The sequence below is a fragment of the Osmia bicornis genome, chromosome 1 (assembly GCF_907164935.1).
Source record: "Osmia bicornis bicornis chromosome 1, iOsmBic2.1, whole genome shotgun sequence".
Taxonomy (NCBI): domain Eukaryota; kingdom Metazoa; phylum Arthropoda; class Insecta; order Hymenoptera; family Megachilidae; genus Osmia; species Osmia bicornis.
The window spans coordinates 12,071,403-12,094,924 of record NC_060216.1 but is presented as its reverse complement, the minus strand read 5'-3'; the positions used below and the strand labels follow the sequence as shown (position 1 = coordinate 12,094,924).

The following is a 23,522-nucleotide window of genomic DNA, read 5'->3' as shown; positions in this document are numbered from 1 at the left end:
TCCTCCAGTTGACATTTAACAGGCGGGGGTCAATCAGCTCGACAAATTCGATGTAATTAATATCATTGTAGACATTTAGTGGAAGGGGAAGGCGCTGAGTATCTCCGGAGGCCCTTAACTCGGGTCGGCAACCGCCAGGTGGCAGCGGGATTGAGTCCGTTCTCACTGGCGGTCACCCGGCATGATTTCCGAAAAACGGGGTTATAGGCGTCTAGGGCAGGGATCGTCTGTCGTCAGCCCCACTGACGAGTCTGGCAGATGATCTCGAGATAAAGCCTTTTTCTGTCCCTTCATCATATTAACTGTACAAGGTAGAAGGGCATCGCGAAGCACGAAGATTACGTGTCACGGACTCTAATCTCTCTCTCGACGACTGCGATTAGAGCGATTAACTGAGGATTATAGGCGCGGGATGCAATTAAAAAGGGGTATCGATAACGCTGCAAAGGATATCGATCCTAAGGTGTTTACCCGAGTGAAACGAACCTTTCAAAGGATACGGAAACCGCGAGAAAAGAGCGCAAAGCGTGCTCAGTCCTGAAGATCGTCTCAGATGCGAGGATTTCATAGACCTATGCTCACTCTACTTTCTATCTTTTTCATTTTCTCTCTGCAACCTACTTCGGGGAAAGATACCCGTAAAAGAAATCCACCGCGTTACGTAAACAGAGCTCCACGGAACGGCAGGCAAACACACCTGCGCCGATTGCACGGGTAACGTTCTTCGGAAGAAGCTCCTCCACCTGTGGCGAATGAGGGATCAATCGCATCCCCTGTCGCGTTCCCACGATCAACTGGAAACTTGGACTTCGAGAGGGAGTCCGTGAAAGGGAGGAGCCGATATCTTTCCTCATCCATGGCAACCATGGATCTAGAATTCCATCGGTCACGAACTTGCGACAACGATAAACTTCTGGGATTCGACGATCGTAGGATGGTGGAAATTGTTTGCGAAGGAAGGTTTGGAGGATATCTCTTGGAATTTCTTGGTCCTTCCAACGGAAGGATTACGTACACGCAAACAATTATTAATACCTTTATCCATGCTGGTTACATCATTTATAAGACTGTTTTCTTTCGCTCTTCGATAGAAATTCTGAATAATTTTGATGAACATTCGATAGCAGCGTAGAAAGAATCTGTGTTCCAAAGAGAACGCGTCCTGTCAAAACAAACATGATGATCCAGTAGCTGGAAAGAGCTCTCAACGATGGCTGCCAGGACGTTTTAACACACTTCCGTCTGGTTGGATTATGACGAATCGTCGATCGATGAAAGTACGGACGGAAGTAGGTTCGTTAAACGACGCAAATCGTCGGAAACTGCTATACCGCATTGCGAGACCGCATTACATCCAGCCGACCAACCTGCTGCCGCCCATAATTCACTACCTTCCATAGTTGCTCCTCCTCCATGCTCGTTTTATTACAGGGTGTGTAACGACTCGTAGCGCAATACCCTTCTTACAACCCGTTTTCTTTACCATAATCGTCCAATAACTCGCTTCCGAAACAGTTACTCTAATCACCAGCATTGATCATCAAAATAATCTGACAGTAATTTTATTACAACTCTTATCTTCGCGTTCACTTCCCAGACTGGAAAAACGTTTTGACGGCGTGGCTGGTCGCGCGTAGCCTCGCAAGAGATGGAATGGTGTCGTTTTAATTTAAGTGCAAGCGTCGGCTGGAAAACGAACACGCTTTCTTTTCGACGATTCATCTTGGTCTGGCGAGACCGTTTTGTCTCGAGGAAGGAATAATAGCGATAATCTTCTCCTGAGAGCTGTTGCGGTAATGTTTTAACAGAAATAAAGCCGAGCTTCTCTAGTTTAAGAGTACATTAGGTTGCCAATTAGATTCATAATGTTTTCATGTAATATTTTACTGTAACCCTTTGATAATTGTCATAGTAATTTATAATTCCGTAAATACTGCATTATATTTTTGATTAAAAAACACAGTTATAAGTGCAAAAATTTATAATATATGCTTTGAAAGTTGCAATTATGTAGTACTTTTTTTACTTTAAATTAATAATACTCTGTGCAAGCTTAAGAATGCTCCGTCCTGAAAGGGTTAAAATTGCTCAAATTCTACCGCAGAAAAACCATCCCTCTATTTCGCGAACAAAAATCCGAAATACTCCACAGAAAAAGTTAACGATCTGCATAGCAGCGTATACGTTGAACGTATCGCTATAAATGTAGTCCAGGAACTTTTATGATCCCATTTCGGTAAGCGAGCAATTACAGAACGATTTCATCGCACATCTTGGCGCATCATCGTCCACGATATTATTGATTTCCCTCGGCACACGGTGTCTCTCACTTCCGCATAATCCTCGTGATTACCAGCCAAAATCGATACTCAAACATCGTCCAGTGGTGATGAAAAAAAATTGTTCGACAACTCGGAATATCTTTCACAATCAGTTCGGATAAGACACGGTTCAAAGAAACGTAGGTATACCTACGTTGGAAAACTTTGTCGTGTTTTTCTTGGACCGCGAAAAACGGAAACTACTCGTCGGAACGAGCCACCATAGTCGTGTAGCGAGGAATAACGAAGAAGAAAAAGTTCGGTCGCCGGTTCGATGTAAAAGGAAGGTTTTGGTATCGAAACTTTGCGTTTCATTTGGTGGAAACTGCCGAAAGTTGCCAAGTGTTCCCCGGCGAAAAATTGGGCCAAACAAGCATCGATGGCGTGGCAAAATTTTGCATCGCTTCGCTCGAACACGATGGACGTTGAATTGTACCGGCCCAATTCCAATTCTATCCGGACTCGATCGAATAAATATCAAAAATGATTTGTTTCGACGAGAATCGACGATGCTCGTGACGTGTACGGTTTTAATATCGTTTAATTACGGAACCGGATAATAAAAGAGTTTCGAGAAAATTGCGTCGTTTTTAAGCTTTAATAAAAATATAAATTTTATGGAACAAAGCATGATGTTTAATGGATCTGCCATTCGCACGGTATGAAAAAAAGAAAAAAAATGGTAAAACAATGGTTGTAAGCACCATGCAGTATAAATGCACAATTTTTCAAACGAGGTATCAAATAAAGAAAGTTATTTAGAATGTAAGCTACTGGTTAAGTAGAAGTGTCTAGCGGGTTAGTATAAATGTCAGTACTTAAAGAAGGCTCGGTAATGGATTCATTCGTAAAACGCTTTGAGAGGTCGGCCAGTTTCCCTGGTAGTTTTGTGAAGCGAAATTCTTCGGCGTTACTTCTAGCAACGGGGTAAATTCTCGAGGCGAGACCCGCTAACGGAAAGCTCGATAAAAGGAAGGAAAGTCGGTGGAAGTTTAACAAAGAACACGGTGGGAGAAGAACTTCCGGATCGTTCGGTGTCGCGGTAAATCGCAATGTTCTTTCGCAAACGAATTTCTGAAGGAGGTATCAAAGAGCGTCTTAAAGTTGATGGAAGGTTAAACTGTCTGTGATCTCTTCTCTGTTTAAGCTTTCGACACGACAGACCGACTGTTACATTTTCTCGTTTTAACAGAATTATATACAACGTTCAGGAAGTTGCGTTCTCCTAAATGGAAGCTTCGGTGTCTGTTTGGCATCCTAAAAGCTTCTTATCCCAACGGGAGGTCCCGCGAGTCGACGAAAATCGCGTTAGCGAAGTAAAAGCCCGAGTCATAGTGGTTCGAAATGCAGAAAGCGAGGGCAAACTCGCGAATACGTGTTCCCTGCGGTTGTTGCCCACTTTTTCCAACGCAACTTGCGCCACCCTAGCCGAGAAAGGAAGGCAAACGAAGCTAGGCTCGTAGGTGCTTAGAATTTTTTTCACCATCTTTCCTAACCATCGCTCGCTAATCTAATATTTGTCGTTCCCTTCATACAGTGTTTTAGAAGCGTTCAGGAAAACGCACGGGCGTACCTCGTTAACTTTCCAGATTCTCTACCGTGCGTCTGTGGCTCGCTAATTTGCCTGGATGGAACTGTTGCAACCACCGGTTCTCTGGTAAACTCGATTTTCTTCGTTAATTACGGTAGGTATCGACAACGAATACAGGGCCAACAAGTTATTCAATGTAATTACTTGCACGGTTACCCGGGGAACGATGATGCTTTTTGTACGAGGAAGGCTAATGTATTGTCAATACGTAGGATATTTTCAGCTTTCGCTTTACTGACTAAGTGGAGTTGTAATTAAATTACCTCACTTAGTCTATTCCCGTCTTATTTTCTTCTCTGTGTAGATCGTAGTAAAAAATGAGAGTTTAATAATTCGCGAGCCATTGGTAACCCACGCGACATTAAACACGTCGAATACCCTTTTACTTATCTAAAACTCTATGTGTCTATGCGCAGGCTAGGTAAAAAAAACAAAAAAAAACAACTGGAGACGACAAAAAAACGATACCTTCGTCGCTAGAAGTTGAGGAGTTGTCCTCTGGTTCAGGCGACGATCCTGACGACCCAGGGGACTTTCTACCGAGCCTCGAGTCTGGCCGGCCATACTCGAATCCTCCGCTAGCTGATCCCCTGTTGTCTTCGTACTGTCGTCCCTTTTCTGGGGACAGTGATCGTCCGTCCCTCGAGTCCGCCGGAAACGAGCTACGTTTCCCCTCCCTTGCCTCGAGGCAGTACAATCTTTTCCCGAAATCGGTGGGCATCGCCGTACGTTTCCTGGGAATTCCGTGACGGGAATACGTTTACGATTACGATCGACCAATATACGGCCAATTCGATCGTTAACGAACATCAAATTGGACAGGAAGTTGAATGGTGCCGCGATCGATTTCCTCTGTCGCGATGACGCCTCGTGGTTCGATCACGACGCACGGTAACCCAGCGGCGGAACTAATCTCGTTTTATGGAAATTGCAGTGTTATTCTAAAGTTGATAGGACATCCGGAAGGGTAGGTATTGTGATGTAAGTTGGAATGTAAACTGGAATGTAGTGCATTAAGCTCGAACTTTAGTCTATGAGATAATGTAGTTACAGGCTGCGTATGGTATTTGAGAATAAACAAAGAGAGGGATGAAAAGCTTCTAAAGTCAAGTACGAAGTACGAGATGAAAATGGAGAGAATTGTAGATATACAGGGTGGCCGTGCTTAAGTGTGACAGTCGCGTTGTTCCTTAACTATTAATGAGACGAGAAATTGTTTAAATGGAAAATTTTTTTACATTATGGATTTTTTTACAGCGGAGAATTTTTAGACGATTTGAAATTTAGAAACGTTTGTTACTGTGTGCTAAGTGGTATCGTAAAACAATTCACAGACGAACGATAAATAGTTTAAAGGCTATAAAAATAAAAAGTAAAGCGTTCAAATGAGAAAACAACGAGGTGTCATCGTACAGTAGACAGAGGTTTTACGATGCTCGTAAACGTACTCCCTGGGCTCGTTTGAGTAGGTGGGTGATTTCCTTCCAGTGTAGTCACGGAACTCCGTGCACGTTCCTGACGACGACGGTTGCGGCGATCTTCTTCCGCTGGTCCCTGATTCTCTGGTCTCGTGGCAGGTGTCACGGACATTTGCCAGGTCAACGTTGGCAGTAGTCTTTGCTTCTTTGGCGGGAGATGGCGGCGGAGACGTTGGTGGCGATGGTGATGGACTTCCTGCACGACCAGAACTGTAGCACACGGCTGCCTTCCGCAAAGTCTCCCTGCACAGCTCGGAGAACATGCTGCCTCCCCCATGGCCGGGGCCCTCGCGGACCACCTCCGACCTTCTTCTATGTTTATTCGTTAACGAAGCTCGATTAACTAGCTGGCACGTGCAAAGTCCTTGCTCGAGCTGGTTCACGATCCACGATCGCGACCGATCATGCTCGTCGGGAACCCGTAGACCCACCCTTGCGATAAATCCGTTCGACACTACATCGTTACTCGTCGCGTCTAGACCTGAGGATATTTCGATTTATCAACCAAGTGTTTAGGAAAGTTTGAATCTCGGGAACTGCTCTTTTATCCAAACGAGCCTTTAAGAGTCCTGACAGTCTTTCAACGCTTCAATTTCTAGTCAATGAACATTTAACAACAGTTTCTTCTCCATCGTTCCTACCAACTCTCCCTCCATAACCATCAACTATCCACGAAACTGACTCGATATCACGTGCTCGATTGTCAACGCTGAACGTCCTTCTCACGCGATATTGCGTGTTCAATCGCTAACGCTTAAACGTTACGTCATGTCAGTCACACAGTGACCGCCTCGCTTCTCCGGTTCGGCCACGAACGTGTTAAGCCAACTATGGGTATCAACGGGTTAATTTTAGAACGATCCAAGTTTCGTGTAATCAGATAAAGTCTCAGAGAGGTACCCTCGTTGAAGGCAACAAAAAGTTCCGTTTAACGACCACGGAAACGTAACCCAACGAAGGGTTGAAACGCTATTAGCGTGCACGATAGCGCCTGATAAAAACTTTACACGCTTTGATTTACTCGCCTCACCGACAACCTTACAAATTCTAGCAGAGAATAAACGCGTTTACGAGACAACCGGACAAGGGAGGGAATCCGATCGAGTTCCTCGAGTTCGGTTTCTCCCCATAAACCTCGGCTGGTTGGCAGAAGCGATCGCAAAACACCAGTAAAAGGGGAACGAACACGCGCCTATGGGAAATGGTGTTATTTAGCGAGGAGGACTAGGAAACGTTAACGCGAGGCGTGGGCTATAATAAAAATGTCTGGCCAGTTGCCAGCTGTTTGAAAATTTACGGGCAACCCTACCGTCACGACAGCCTTGACAAGGCGAGCTATCGTAAGCCTGGCGAACAAAGCACGGCCCACCATCGTGCACGGAAGTGCATCGGCTGGTTTACATTATGCCAGTGCAATTTCAACCGAGCTATTAATCCCACGTCCTGATGGAAATACTTTGCGCGTCGATACGCTCTACAATTAACGCGACGAACTTTCATCGTAGTTTAACTCCGTTTTAAATCCTTTTTTTTTTCTTTGTCTGTTTAAACATGCAAACGGGTCGGGTTACGTTGATGCTGCAGTAGCCACGGTATTTGGACTTCGTTTTTGTTCGGAGTTGTTTAAATACGAACAAACGAAATCGACCGAAGTGGACGGGTGAAAGCAAATATGTGAACACGATGCAGGTGGAAGAGCAATCGACGGTAAAAAGGCGTCGTTCGAAAACCACTGTGAATCGCTAAGGTTATTTTATAGTCGACATCGCAACAATGAATTCAAGACACGATCTCGCGTGTCCACTAAAATTTCGATAAACGACACAATTAATTCAGGAATACGGTAGACACGCAAAGCAGTGGAAAACGATACTTCATCATAGCTGTACTGATCGAACGAGAAGAATTATTTGCCAATGGGGATACCGGTGCACTAGAAAATCGTTGAATCGCAGCTGCAACACGTTACGGTAATCAAAGCCGTTATCTGCTGGCCGATAATCGTCCACGCGCGATGGGTGTCTCTATCGGGACGCCACTTGCCTGGAAATTCTCGAGACAATTGTCGATTTAATCCGTTCCATCGATGCGTTAGACAATGCACGCGTTTCCGATCGTCGTTTCCGAGCCTGGATAGATACCTCTCGAACCGCGATCATTTAAAAGTATCTCGAAAACTGTATCCCGTGGAAATTGCTCTCGAAACGCGTGAAATTTCACGGCAACCAATCTCGTTCTCGTTCTCGAATCAATCTGGATTAATTAAGGCAGCGAACGCTGTCGCACGCCATTGCAACGACGCCGCCAACGTCACGCTAACGTGGAAAAACGTTACGACAATCCTCTACTGTTAATTTCCATGGTAATTACGAGCACGCGTGAAACGATCATCGGATTATCGAGTTCTGACGTGGCCGCGTTAACGAGTATAACGATGCTTTTCGATCATTCCGAGCCTGGCCCTTATCCACCGAATTGCGGAGGATGGTCGACCCTCCCTACCTAATGGAAATCCCAAATCGCGGGTAATTGTAACCCGTTGTACGACAGAAGTACCGTTTCCAACCACTGCGACTGCTGGCAGATGATATACACGACCGGGAATGTACCATCAAAACCGCATGACTCTTGGATCTTCTACGAAATTAATGAGAAACTTGTTTCTTGGCAATGGCAGCTATTGCGACACGTGGAACACGAAATAGGTCGATAGGGTGTAAAGTTACTCATTTTTAAATTGCAATTAGCGTAAGAAATATTAAATTAATATAAGTGATTTTAAAATTAAATTAGAGATATGGTAGTTGGAAATGACACCTGAAGCGTTAAAAGTTGGATATAGAATAAAGAAAATGAAAAGACGCCATTTGCATAGAAGATGGGTAATTTACACGTTCGGCTAAAAACAGGCTCATCGACTAGCCGGCCTTGCCAGCCGGCGCGACGAACAAATCATCGAGCTTCCGTCAGCTTTAGAAACGGAGCACAATGGTACCGTTCTTCTGACGTCTGACGCGTGCAGAGACATTCATGGAAGACGCGTAATCCATCGCTTCATTTCCACCTGGTCGTCGAGGTATTTTTCTCCCCAAACTACGCACCTATTTAGACGTCAACGAATATCGTAGTTTTGCAACGATGTCCATTTCAGTTGCAAACTAATTATCCTATCAATTAAAGAAACAACGGGACACCTGAGGGATTTACGGACAGGCCAGGTTTCCCGGTTGATCCAATTTGAATACACGTAAAACGAGACGAGTTTCAGGTGGAAAAGGATCAACGGTACGCCCGTCGTAGCTAGATCTCGTAAACTCGAGCTAATTTAGTAGCCTGTGTTATTTAGCGAGCACCGTGAGAATCGTGGCTCGGTAGCTGCCTAATACCGGTGCTCGTGCCACGGTAGGGATAAATCATCCTGTCTTGAGATGCGGGAATGTGCAATTTGCCCGGGTATTAATTACGTTAATTGCATACCGCTCGAAAGAAGCGTTTTTAATATTACAATGGACACGAATGACACGAGGAGACGCGTCCTGTTAATATCCAAAGGGTGGCTACCGGAGAAATATAACTGTGTTCAAAATATGATGTGATGCGTTTTAAAATGAAACTCGCCGGATGATCGATGAGAAAAGATACTGTAATGTTCGTCCTTATCATCTTGGGGAGTGAGAAAAGATTCTTGAAGAAAAGAATCGAAAGTTGTCTTGGTTACGAGACATACCACCCTTACGTAAGATTGCTCTGACCCTTCAAGATACTTCGAAGCAAGCGGTATCACCCACCATCCACCCACGTGATCGAAATCCCACCTTCGAACAACCATTACGTCGCACGTAATCCCAAACGTATCCAACCATTGCGATATTTTTCAACGAAACATCAAAGAAAAGTATCAAGACCGGAGAATCGTAGAAAAAATACTTCATATTCGCACTGGACCTCTATTTTTACGCACTTCCTTCGATGCTAAAATCTCCAACGGGAGCACCAGTAAAAAGGGTGAAAAAGCAGTCACAAAAGAACCCGTTGAAATTTAACTGTTAAATTAAACGGCACGGTAGGTGAGAAGTTGAAATACGAAACTGTCAGGACTCTCTGTGTAAACGTTCGGTAGATCGTAGAAGCAAGGCAGAAAGAGGATCGCGTGTTATAGGGAAGGATGTAGAAAGGAACAGGACGAAGGGCGCGTGAAGGAAACGCACCTGGTCGACGTCGCGACAGGACAGAACGCGCGTCCTCCTCGTGGCGACGCGGCACGTCATCCCGGCCAGCGGGCGGACAAACTCGAGCATTGAGAGAGGGTGAACACGCACGGCTCGTATCACCTGTACACCGCACGGTCTTCAGGCGAGAACTGAGACTGCGAGGGAAGGGACGAGGTTGATAGAGAAAGAGAGGGAACGAGCGAAGAAGAAACACGGACACGCGTCGAGTCGCGTCGCGTCGAAGCAACCCCTATCTGACGGCTTGCTCGTAGGTGGTGGAAGAGAAGGACAACCTGGAGGGGGATGCCTGGAGTCCAACGGCGAGGCCGAACGCGCGCTGTTCGGTTAGTACGCGTGCAGCAGTCCGAGAGGGTGGGAACTAGAGGGTGGAAGGTCGTCAGAGTAGAAGGGAGGCTCTGTGTTCGGCTCGGTTCTGTTTACCCCTCTGCACGCTTTTACCCTCTCGAAGCCTCCACCATCTGGTCGCAGTGGCGCTGCTGTTGCATCGATCAGCCGTGCGCTACCACCTCCGACACTCCCGAAATGGTCAACCCTCCACCTCTAGGGGTTACTCCTTCCCTCTGCGTGTGCAGCCTGTGGCCGCGCCACCTTCGCATCTAGCCGCGCGCACCGGTTAATTCCTTCTCGTTCATCTTCGTCCTGCCAGCTGACCTCTCTTCTATCCTTCTTCCACTTTTTCTTCTTTTCCTTTCCATCTTATTCGTTACCTTTCGCCAACTCTATCACCGGTCTCGTAACGCTGATTTATCGCCATTCTCACTGATTCGACGTTGTTTGTTTGACCTCTATCCCACCCCCTCTTCTGCACTTTAAACGTGCCGCATCGCGGTTACACAGCTCGAGCCGGATGTTTTTGTATCGCGGGGGTGGTGCTACTGGCGCTGGTGACCTTGAGCGGCCGAGCAGACGATATCCTCGTTTTCAAGAGGAATCTCTGTTGGTCGTTGAAACGCGATCACAGATCGAACTTTCTTCTTCGATCAATCTTTACACCTTCGTCGACTTTCATCCTCCCCCTCGGTTTGTACAAGTAACACTCGCGGTGGTGAGTAGGGTGACCTTGACGGTACGTGGGAGAGACACGAGCTGCGAATTCGGAAGGGTCGTGCGAACCTTCTCACCCTAAAGGTGTGCTTCACGCAACGGCCCTCTTTCCACGCGACCGTCTCCTCCGACCAACTTCTCGAGGATCGATAACCTTGAAGACGACACGGAATCCGCTGCGAGACTTCCGTTCGAATCCCTTGATGGATTACCAGGGTATGGTGAGGATTCGAAAGCGTATATAAGAGGGATATCATCTCGAGGAGCTTGTCGTCACAAGCGCGAAGGACCAGATATTTCTTCGAAAAATGGTTAGGTTCGCTCTGAAAATATTTAGGGTTTCCATGACGTAGGAGTTAATTTAATTTCAGAGAATTTTTCCCCGCCAGATTATACGAAAGTTCAACGAGAAATAATGAAAAATCGGACGAGCGAAAATGATGCACCGCCCCCAGTTTTAATTTGAACATAGGTCTCTTTTTTAAAACAATTCCCTACAATCGTTCGACCGAAATCGTTCGCTCTCTGCGTAAAAAGAATTGCTCCATGTGTTCGAGGGAATAATAAAACGATACTCGATATTTCAATAATAACAGGGGAAAATGTTCCTCTTACATTTTCAATTCGTCTGCCAGCGTTTCGATAATATCGCCCGCACTTTCGATCGTTTCCCGATCGAACTTTTCGTCTATTCATACGTACACTTTCGTAATCCCGTTTAACTTTCGAAAACCGATACACGTGCAACGTATTATTTAAAGAGTAAAAAACCGAACGTTTTACTTACGGCGGACCGATAAATTCGAAGATTTAGAAAGACGAATTCCGAGCCTTTAATCAAGGCCTTCGATAACGACACGATTGCTCTCGATAAGGGAAGAAAACAGGCCGGAATTTCGACGTGGCATCGATAAACCGTACTGAATGCACAACCAAACGAATCGTTATTTCACCCTTTTGCGCAAGATCGAACGGTGGTGAAATCGCGTCTGAACGAGGACGAACGTTCGTCGATCCCTCGCCACGTCTCTGCGACTCATCCACATTGCTCCCGCGAGTGACATGACCGGAATCCACATACGGTTCCCCCCGAAATTCCAGGCGTGTCTGACAGGATAGGCTCTCGACGTCGCCTATTTCGAGAAACCGGGATAATCGACACAGGGATAAGACACGAGGTGAAGCGACGCGACGCCACGTTCTCCAATCAAGAAATATTCATCGGGAACCGTTGGACGATTTCTTTTTTCCTTTAAATTTTAAGGAATTTCCAGGACACTAGTTACCCTTTGGTTAACCTGCATCTTTAGAGAATGAAGTAGCAATTTTGTATCATCATAAATGCATCGAATACTTTCGGCCGGTAGTGTAGCTCCAGGACGAGAATTCGTACTCTAGAATAATTAGTTTCATCCCTTCCGGTTAAATATTTGCTCGCAAACATCCGCTTTGCCTTAGCCCGTCGCTAAAATGATCCTTTCGCGAGGTACGAGTTTCGAGCATCGCTATACAGGTTAATAGGTATGTTATCTTTTCGGGGTACTGACATTTTCGTTGGCTAAAAGCTTAATAATTCTTTAAACGCGTTTCTCTTTCGTCGAAGAAAAAGTACCGCTGTGGAGTTTCTTGCTTCTAAATTCCACGGAAATTCTATCGAGTGGAAGATACTTGAGCGCCAAGCAGTCTGCTCTCCAGTTCCATTGCCGTGCGAGGTTAATTATTGGGAATTAATTTCGGTTCTTATCGAGAAGAAACGACATCGATCAAGAGGGTCGCAAGTGGTTTACATCGTTCGATGGAAAATTGAGAGGCGTGTCACTTAACCCTTTGCCTTCTATGTAATATCTGACGACATTTAAAGGATGACAAGGATCCTCCTTGTATTTCCTTGCATTTTTCCACCTTTATTGCTTTCATAACGAATAGATATTGCAAAATAACAAGGCAAAGAGTTGATGCTGTTTTCTTTTCCATCATCCTCTCCGTACTTGTTCGGATCGCAGATTTCGCGATCAAATTCTCCGCTACATCGCGCTCGACTTTCATCCTGGAATAATCTGATTTAATGCTGCTACTTAAACTCACTGTATAGTGTTCTCCAAAGGATTCAACGTAATTTCCAGCACGTAATATCCTGGATCGGGAACGCACTCTTCCCCACCATCGATTTTCCATTTCCTTCCATCTACCCCGTACATTCTAATCCCTCTAATTAAGGCTTACGCGTCGAAACGATCAAATTCAGTTTTTCATCCTTGATACTTTTTACAGCTGGTGCTGAATTTTTGTACGAATCCAACCGAATCCCTAGCATTTCCTGCAAAGAGGATATCCATTGAAATCGGAGAGAAAAGGATATGTAAATATACGAGAAAATGAGTACCTACTCGAAGCATGATTCAAAGGGATTTTTTTCAACGTTTCACGAAACAAACCGCACACTTTCATCGTCGAGGATGTTAGAGAAAGGTGAAAAGACAAAGCACGCGGGTCGACCTCCGACACCGTTGACCTTTTTGCGAATCCTCGAGCAGAAAAAATCGATTCAAGAGCAAGAACAACGACGAAACGAGCCCGCGATCCAGCACGCGTGTCATTGTCTTCTGTCAAGCGCTGTTCTACCAACTGACGTAGATACGAAATAAACGCGTGAAGCTTCGCCGAACCGTGGATTTAAACGGTTTGACCCAAGAGTACTAAAAATTTCGTCGTTAGAAGAAAAAAATTAACCTTTTATTATTTTTGTAAACGCGCGGAGTTGATCGATTCGGCAGTTAAAAATGAAATAAAAGTGTTGAAGTGCAGCTACTCGACGCATTTGAATTGATACCATACAGATGGAGAATGCGTTTTCATGCGCTGCCACGCGAATTCAAGGCTCACACTGATGAAATTGCAGGCAACCCTCGTTCGACCGTGCACAGAATGCACCCTATGAACTTCGATAAACGAATTTCAGGTAAAAGCACCGCTCGATCCGCCATCTGATCCGCCTACAAGTCGAACGTCTGCGTCACTCTAGTCCCATCGATCTTTCCTCCCTTCCTGTGCCACGATATTACACGTCCAATTTTTCCGACGCGGCTGCCGCAGAATCGAAAGAGATCATCGATTATGGATCTCGAGGGCAACTTTTGCGTTCGTGTCAGAGAAGCCCGGCTTCAGGTCCAAATTGCCAGTCGATTTCCGCTGCAATTCGTCCCGATTTCTGGACCTCTGCTCTTGGATCTCTGACAAAAAAGATCCTAAATTAATGTAGGAAGATTTCAACGAAAATCTGCTACACTAGATGTTTCTTTTTTTAATATATTAATTGCACTAATGGTTATAAAAAGAGAGGAAAGAACGGGAATTTTAAATATTTGCTGAGATTAAATTTAAAACCGTTTTAATATTCGATCGTGGTACTTTCCATGCAGACCCATGGACCAACTTCGCGTACCTCCAGGTCAGAGTGCAAACTAAAAGCTCGAGAAAATCTCTGGAAAACGGTGAACCGTAAACGGTGCTCCGTTCGAAGGATCGTTGAAAATTGTTTTAGTGAAATGGTCCGAGTTTTCACAGTTGTGGTGCATTAACGATTGACCGTATCCGCTCGTTACCGCGGTACCTCTTCTCCTTTATCGTTCGGCTAGATTTATGTCAAGTGTATCGGAAGACTTTGGCATTTTTATTCGATCGAGATAACGTCGACGCCGCAGCTCCTTTGTTCCCGTATCCTTAGCCGATTCTGCGGAGCCGGTCGACAGACTTATCGAGAGTTATCGAGCTTCTCGTTGGTGGGACCAGCGAGCCAAGCAGCCTCGAAAGATAGAGGTTCGATATCACGGCTCGATATACCCGGCCCGTTGCTTCGAGACGATAATTGCATCGTCGAAACGTCTTGCTTTTACCTTCCTCTTTATTATCATCCTTCCTTTCCTCCAGCTCCCGTTGATTAATTAAAATCCATCGAGACCTTTCCTCGTCTACCGTGAAACATCACAACTAAATTGTACGAGAAAGCTTTCTACCTAACAGCCGGTTAAATTAGTGGAAGAATCGATCTCGTTACTTTCCAATTGCTCTTTCGTTCGAGCGTATCGTGGAAGGTGAAAGAAATAAATAAAAATAACATTAATAAACGGACGAGAGGGAATACTGGATGCGGTACATCGAACCTAATTATCCGCGTTAAACGGCTGGATGCAGGAATGTACGTTTACGATAGTGTAATTAGGAGCAGAAGCTCGTTAACGTTTCCTCGGTAACGACTACGGATACGGAAGTTATGCGAAATATCGGAACCAGTTTCCCTAGCTCGAGATCGCGTTAAGTTCGCTGGAAAAAGCAAATTTTATATCGGTGAAACGGCGTCGATCAACGTTTCGGCAATTTCGCGAAAATTAGTTCCGGTTTCCACGGTTTAATAACCGGAAACGCAGCGTCAGCGGAATACGTCTTGCTTAGCTGGAGACTGTCAGCATCCCGCGACAAAAAGAAGTCAACATCGCTAAATCTACCACCGGTCCAACGACCTTTTCAACGGCCACTTGGAACTGTACCAACTAAGTTCCACTGTGAATCAGAAAAAAGAAGCTTGGGAAAAATGTTATTACCCTCCCTCTGTTCTTCATCCAGCTTTTCGATAGTATTAACCCGTTCCGCGTAGAGTTCTTATTATAAAATAATCCCTCAGATCGTACGTTATACCGAACATTTCGAATGCTCAAAGATATTTATTCGCTGGATTTACGTTTGAAGAGAAGAATTTTCGCAGTTTCACAGAAACGTTGAAATATTCTGAAACAGTCCTAACGGTGTGTTTCACACGAATGCAACAAGATTCACAATTCCGGAGTCTGAAGTTCCGTATTGACTTTTCATGTCACTTTATAAACTGAAGTAAAAAGGTTCCTGAATTGTATGTAAATTTCCAAGTGAAAAAAGATGAAATATCACGGCAGCGAATTTCATTCGAGCAATTCTCAAAGAGCAACCGGCATTGTATTACCTTTTCTGTACGATAAATAACCGGTAAATTGGAAAAGAAACGAAATCAACGATCTGTCGTTATAAAGTGAAAACGGATGGTGATTCGAACACAATGATTCCTCTGCCGGAATGAGCATTATTCTTATCGGTACGCGTTCAAGTGGTGCGGAAGTTTGGCTGGGCCGGCCACAAAGCCGTACACACAGAGGCGCGATAGTGTAAGTTCATCTTGTTGAATGGAAACGTGGAACAATCCGATGCTTCGTTTGTGCATCTTAATCCGAGCATTGTTACCGCGGCTGGAATTCGTGAATCGCAAACGAGGACACAATATCTCGCGAGACCTTCCGCGCTGAATCGAAATCCACGGTATAAACGGATCAAGAAGATTATCCTGGATCGTCGTCTGGATGGGGTCGGCCTTTCGTTTGCCCGGAAAGCTCATCGAACCTCGCTCTATGATCTACACCGTTCGACAGAACGATCAAGGCATCCTATTATATTTTTATATTCTTTGCAAAGTCGTTCGTGGTGCCGGTGAAAGTTGCCCAGGATCTCGTGATGAGAGAAAGAAAGAGATTTCATTACTTCTTGAAAGTAATTCTGCTTTCGAGGCTTTGGTAATTGAAACTTTGCGACAGCTTAGACACCGGCTTAACCGTTTCGCGCTGACGCGCTTATGAGAGGATGTATGTCACTGAAAATTCGAAACGAACGAAGACGGTTTATTGGGCGCGGTTTGTTATCAGGAAGCAATGAAAGAGTGGAAAAATACGTTCGATAGGCGACAGATAGCACCGATTCTCAGTGAATCAATATTTATTTTCTTTCTTTCCGTGGTTGTCTAAAATTAGAATCGTGTCAGAGATTAATTCTCTGCACGGTTAAAAGAGATATCAAGATTATCTTTAGGATATTTAAAGGGAACGTTATATTGACATTTCCTATCGTCGAAACATACCTCTTTCAGTTTCGACGGAGTGAAATTTTGATTTCAACGCTCGTCCCCCGTTTTCCCAAACTCAGCAATCACGATCTCACGGAAAACGAGCAGAGACAAGAGTTTCGGCGCTGAATTCGAACGGGTCGAGAAAACTTCGCGTCGTTTCATCAGCATAGCCCGTGTTTGGCAAACTTCCCCACCTCGGGAACAAAGCTATCTCTCCGGGAATAAGAAAAGTAATCACCATTGTGTAACCAGTTTGCAAAACTTTCCGTCTAACGCACCGCTCGATGTAATTTTTCTTTCAATTCAAAATAGAGCACAAAGTTGCGAATCTGGATACTCGACGTTTATGTAATTCAAACGTTGTTCACGAAATTCTAAGTGGATTCAAGAATTTCACAAGACTATTCTTACTCTGCAGGGGTCTCAGATGACCCACAGCGTTTATCTTTAATTAAACGAAGAGGCGTATATTTTTCGAATTAACTTTGAAATAATGAAAGATAAAACGGAATGAATTATAATTGAACTTTTCCGACTCATCTGAAGTAACTAATAACGAAGTTGAAATTTGATCGCGACAATGAACGTATTAAGTAGAAAAACAAAATATTCAGCTCCTGAGAATCTTCTTATAACAAGCTTCCAGTCCCCGGTGACTTAATATAGCGATAGAAACGACTCTCTTCGAAAGCTGGTTAATTTCTATGGAAATCAAGGATTCTCTCGTCCTTCGAATGTATGAAACTCGCGTTGAAAAGTATCGTTCGTTCGATTGACGGCGAACGTTACGATGATTGACGCGTATCCGCGAGATGAGCTCAGCTAGACAGTCGAAACCGTTCCTAACAATCGAACCCGGAAATTTCATCAGGTTATAGCGGAAGCTCCGTTAACGTCGTTATCGCGTCTTCTCTGTGATCCCATTATCTCCTTGTCGATGCGTAACTCGCCGGCGTTTTTCCATCGACGATCGACTGCGATCAGGAGAAAATCATTTCTCACTCTTTCCCGGCAATTTCGCAGTGACGGTAATTTCTATGCTGAAAATTCATCTGGAATCTAGCGTCGATGAATAATGCATCGTTGTGAAACCAATGTTCAGAGCGCAATGACACGATGCGAAATCATAAGACACATAGGTTTCTCCTACGTAATATCCGCTACCGTTTCCCATAAGCCGTAACAATTCTTGCATTGCCAGCATGCTTCAACATTTTCTTCACTGCTCGATCAGCTTTTTCAGCTCTACGAAAGGATTTTATTTCTATTTGAAGAAGTCGCTTTTCAGGTGATTCTTAGAATTAATATGTTACGTATTCTGAGATTCGCAAGAGACTCACAATGTCAGTCGATACGCTTATCTCGATATCACGCGGTTATTTACCACGAACGTCACACATGTTACCGGGTAAAATACAGAGTAAACAGCTATGATTGAACTGTCCTTATCAGCGCGTTGTTATCAGGAATAAAACAACAGAAAATTCGCGTTTCTAGCGTTGGTTATTCTTCGATATGATTTTGATTCGTGTTTCGAATAAAGAAAGGTTCGACGTGTTCGGTGCAACTTTGTCGGCCGACTGCTCATTAAGTTGAAAACCTCCGCCGCGAAATTATCGAGTAGCTGACGTACAAGCGAGCGAAGTTTCGTCGAAGAAGTGGCGTCAAATGTTCGACGGGCACGAAATTAATTGCTCGTCACGGCCCGTTCCCCTTTGCCACAACGGGGCTGGTGGATAAAGTGTCAAGGAGGAGGCTTCTTCACGCTCGCGAGATCCTCTCGTCTCATCTCGAGCCTTCGCGCTTGACAAAGTGCATATGAAATATAACGAGAATGCGGGACGCGGTTGCACCAACGTCGCTGCAATTTCGCACGAACGCGTTATTACTGTACCGCGGGGTCGAACAAGGGAAAAAAAGGTCGAGGAACACGTGACAAATCCTTCGGCTCTGTTGTCACGTTCGGTTCGTGCGAATTTCCCTTATCTTAGTATCGCGTGAATCGGTTTAATTCTGTAAATTCAAAAGCAGCGAAAGGTTTAAACGTTTATCTTTCGTTACAACGAACCGTTTCATTCACACTTGTAAATCGATGCAGCTCTGATCACGCGACCAAGTTCCGTAATTACCCAATTTCACGTGGGGGGGTGTTTAATATTAAACGCGATGACGCGGCGAGGGCGTAATGAATTCATTTATCACGGCTCGCTTATCCCCTCGATCGAGTTTCTACTCGTAAGTTCAGTCCGTAATAACAGTTTCTCTCTACGTACCGCGATTACCCGACCACCGTGGATAGCTTTTCTCGACAGTCAAGTACTCACCTGAAACAGATAAGAAACATTGATGATGGTTAGTACGATGTAGAATTAACGTTGCGTGACGAGTTTTATTGTCTGTATAATTATGCGCAAGCACCTTAATAACGGGTTTGTAAATTTCGTTCCAGAATGCGTCGTTTATTAACCGTTTCGGGGTAAGAGAAATATTACGATAATCTAAATGTTTCCGGGATCGACTGATTCGCCAAAGAAACGAAATTTAATCGTGGACGTCTTCGTAGGCGTTGACGAGTGTCTCTATTATCGATAGCGAAAATGTTAGAAAGAAGGGATCGATCGTTTACACAGAGGAAGAGGATAGTTGCTCGTTTATCAAACGCTTGGACTTTTTAGCGCGTGACATCAGCAGTTCTATTAGTCACGGGCCTGACGATGAGTTCTTCTCGTCGTGACGAGCAGCAATTACGTGGGATCTGGAAAGGAAACGACGTCTCTCCCGTAAGGGCAAACAATGTCGGGTTAACGTTACTTTCCAAGGAAACCTTTCATTAAGAATTAACGAGAAAAATCCAGCTCGAACCGAGCCGTTATGAGCTAACCGCATTTCCATCGTTCCTAATTGAAGAGTCGAAATAAATAACGCAGCGTGAGCTCGTGGAAAACGGTTAGCCAGAAATGGACGTGAGACTGGTTGCGAAACGATCTGTTCGCGTGCACCGGTTCTTCCCGAGCAAGAGGCTGAACACCTTTTAAAGCAGACCTGTCCACGAGATGACCTGCTCACCACTGGGCGCCACTTTGTCACCAGATAAGCCTCGGTGCCACCGATCGCGCAAACGTTAACCAAAGTAGACATTTTAAATATTCTCTTGTGTCGTAAGAGCATACTCTTTACAAATTCATCGAAAGACCTATCGTGGGCGTACGCTAAACTAGTTGGCTTAGGGATCGGAAACCACTACTCTAGGGACAAGTTAAATAAGCTTTAACAACGTATATTCGTCTTCTTCCTCGGAGAAACGCGCGGTTACCCGAGAGACGTTCTTCAATTGGAAACATCCAGCAATCCAGCCACGAGAATTACACCAACATATTTTATCCGAAGTAGCTGGTAACGATAAAGATTTTCGTGCCTCGAATTTACGCAACGAAATCGGTGTCTCTTATAGTCCTATAGAAAGTTCAATCGGCATCCTGGTATACGGATGGCAACAGCGATCGTGATTGGCATAACGAATCCAATAACGACGGATCGATGACGCTTCGATCATGCCATGTTTTTCCACCTGGACGGACAAGTATGCAAAGCGAAGATCGCGTAAATCTGATAAGTAAATTACGCGAGACTATAGCGCGTTGAAATTTCACGAGAATCCCATTTCCTTTCCCCGATTTTCACTATCCAATCGATCGACACACCGCATACAATTTTCTCAGACTTTCTCTGAAACTAGTTGAACCGATCGTAAAATTGCAGTCTGAAATAGTTTTCACCCTCGCTATAGCTACATTCACGCGTGTTCGAGTTTTCAACGGTTTAAGTCAAGCTATACAGTTGATGTAAAACGAGCATCGTTTGCAGGAAACGATGACCATGCATATTCTACTTCAATTTATTTTCAGATCTATGTTGAAACAGTATACCGATATGATTACACGTTGCCCTATCTTGCCATGTGCATAACACATTATAATATCCATTACCGAACGTATGGTTACTTCAGTTTTCCATTTACTACTTCAGAAATGCATAACAAACATAAGAAAACAATGAAAATTGAAGTTTATTAGACACCGTGATCTAAGAAGCGGCAAAATGAATCGTCGCGACGCTTCCTTCATTTATATTTAAATGATCCGACTACCGGCGCGACAGGATATGACTTCATGAATGTACCTTCGTGAAAGTGCACCTTCCTGAAAGGTCGGTGCCTGCCGTTCTCCGGTATAGGTAGATCGTGAGGGCCTAGGTTCTCCCTGGACAGCGAGCTCACCAGGATACCCCTAAGAGTCGCGAGGGTGCTGCTCGGTATCTCTCTGTTCATATCGCCGGCTCCCATGTTACCCGATTTCCAGCGATCATCCACATATCGCAGCTTCCGACTCGGCGATCGATAAGTCACTATCCTTTAGCATATTTCGCGGAGATGCCTGGCGTGCTTCGACGTCGCGAAGCGACCCGATCTCTCGCCACCGGACGACCTATTCCACCTCGAAATCGCGGGTAGATCGAAGAAAAATATCACGTAATAAGATTTATCGGGACGATTACCGGACGGATCGTTAGAAGTTTCAAGGCGAGATCGCGAAGCGAGTGAGACGATTCTTTTCACCGCGACGCACGCGGGCTCGTAACTGGCTTCTTCATCGGCCGTCGACGGCCACGAGCGCGCCAAGTTGCGTCACCATGTAAATTTAATCGACTGTTTAACGGCTGACGGCTCGCTTTCGAGCTGCAGCTAAAGGTCGCGTGTGCGGGCGTAACTTCGAACCGATAGGATATCGATCCGTCTATCCGCGCTCGCATGTTGTGTCCGCTCGGAAAATCGACGGCATCGTCGCGTCTAGAAAGTACCTTTCTCCTCGAGCGACTTAGAAATTCCGCGTAAGTGCTTTTCACATGTGAAAACATCGATGGTCGCGAACACGCGACTCGATCGACCACTTTTCTTCGATTCCTCTTCGATACACAGGCGCATGCGCGCACAGGCACATTCACAGACACCGAATGAATTCCACAATTTCCCGCGTTTATCGCTGATCACTCGTACGAACTATTAAAGGGAACACTTGCAGTTTTCTGCAACGATTCGACGTGATATTTCGACGGATGAAATTGCAAACGTTTCCAGGCACTTTGCGAACAGATATCGATTCTCGAGCGGAATCGCAATTGTGGTAACGAACGGACGTCCCAGTGGAACATACTCGACCGTGTGACTGACTTGTTCGAGAAGCCACAGGTCCCTCCTTGCTCGCAAGTCTTTCTTGCTCCTTCCTCGAGCTTCTCCCACTCTTCCGGTCGGTCTGATTCGACCACCGACACTTGCGAGCAAGTCGCAAACGTACACCTTCGACAATGGTACCGTCTCCTACTGTTTTCTCGTTTATGCTTTTCGAATGGTGAAGCTCAACGATTCTTTTGCCTCGTATCGAGAATAAGTTTGACTCCTGCCAGACCATCTTTAATGGGACGCTTTATTTTCGTCCTGATGCTTTGTCTTCTAACGAGTACCGTTTCGAACTAATTAGCTCGGAAATTTAAGCTCGTTTTGGTATTAGAATTATGGGTTAGAAAGTTGTTCGTTTAGGAGACACTAATTACCTGCTGTATGCGAGTTAACGCTTGGACTACTACAGTGAAAATGGTGCGGCGTTCCTTTCTTTAATTTTTCAATTACACAATATTCGTGACACCGATTCAACGTGTCACGTTAGTTCAAAGAAATCGAGAGGATAAACATTTCCATAAACGAGCAACGCATCACAACGCAAATAATATTGAAATTCATCTCATTGCCGCGTTAAAAATAGACAAAAACACAATGTCGATGAATATTCGATCTCGAACAGCGATCCATCGGCTCATTATCCACCTGCAGCCTCGCGTAAGAGGATAAAAAGAGATGACGCAGACGTGCCTCGCCTCGATATTCAAATCGCCCGGATGATTCTCAATGCCGAAGCGTTTCTTGATTACGTGGCGTTTGTCATCGTTTCCCAGATAACGATAACGAGAACGAGACGATACTCGACAAGAAGCATAAAAGACGTTTTATCGTCGGGGAAACGAGCTATCTCGAGCAGGCGAAAAAAAATCAGCTAATTCGTGCCTCGGATCCGACAACTACGAGCCGTGTTATTTCTTTTCTTCGACGGGAAAGAAGAACGTGGACGCGAGGAATGATGAAAACGGCCTTAAAAGGCGACGCGACGCTTCGTTTTCGTTCGCGATAAATCGAGGGACGAAACGATCCTCGAAATACCTACGGGTACGACTCCGTCAAGGTAAAGTAACTGCTTTCCGCTCGGCTTTATCCTTTGAACCCGATGTATCTCTTCGCTTGGTTAAACATCTCGTTGATCGATGCTGCTAAAGAAGCTCGTCGACGATAAAGTAGCGTGGAAAAGCGTAACGCTCGATTTAAAAAGGGAACCAGAAGACTCCGTCTGCGATTCAGCTCACCGCTAATGTGAAAGTAGCTTCTTCTATCCTCGATGGGATAGGTAATTTGTGGAGCAGTAAAATCGAGAGCGCTCGTTAATTTCCTGCAGCAATATCTGGCATTAATCGACGCGTAACTTTCAAATATGAATTATTGTTTAAAAGGATAATAGTAATTGAACGAACATCTACACGAAAAGGAAGAACGAGTTTTAATTGCACCCTCGCCGTAATTCTTAATAACCGACAAGTCGATGCGACCTTAAACTCGAAAAATAAAAAGGAGACTTTCAACCGTGTGTAGGCTAGCGAGGCTCGTTTTGTCTTGACGTTAAAATGTCACGAACTACGGTACAATTCGAACGAGGTCAGAGATTGCGTTCAGAGAAAAGTCGGCTCGATTCAATGGCTGGGTAAATACTGTTCACGCTCGTTGATCCCTATAATTTAAGCCTGATCCCGTTTAAATGGCACTCCCTTCGTTTT

General features: G+C 44.9%; 1 protein-coding gene across 21 annotated transcripts in view; it reads right to left on the bottom strand.

Annotated features, from left to right (window-relative positions):
- The window catches only part of LOC114876386 (MAP7 domain-containing protein 1-like), a 129,970-nt gene that overhangs the window by 39,975 nt on the left and 66,473 nt on the right, over nt 1–23,522 (bottom strand). For 4 of the 21 annotated variants that reach the window (XM_029187796.2, XM_029187803.2, XM_029187799.2 and 1 more), the window contains exons 1-3: nt 9,599–9,694; nt 5,361–5,871; nt 4,381–4,646 (exon numbers count right to left, since the gene is read on the bottom strand). The exons of 8 other annotated variants lie outside the window; for them this stretch is intronic. In XM_029187796.2, coding sequence (XP_029043629.1) covers nt 4,381–4,646; nt 5,361–5,653 — 559 coding nt within the window. In that variant the 5' untranslated portion in view covers nt 5,654–5,871; nt 9,599–9,694. Of the gene's footprint in view, nt 1–4,380; nt 4,647–5,360; nt 5,872–9,598; nt 9,697–18,862; nt 18,914–20,768; nt 21,821–23,522 lie in introns of those variants that run through there. 9 more of the 21 variants (XM_029187813.2, XM_046286276.1, XM_046286283.1 and 6 more) reach the window with 5 other exon arrangements.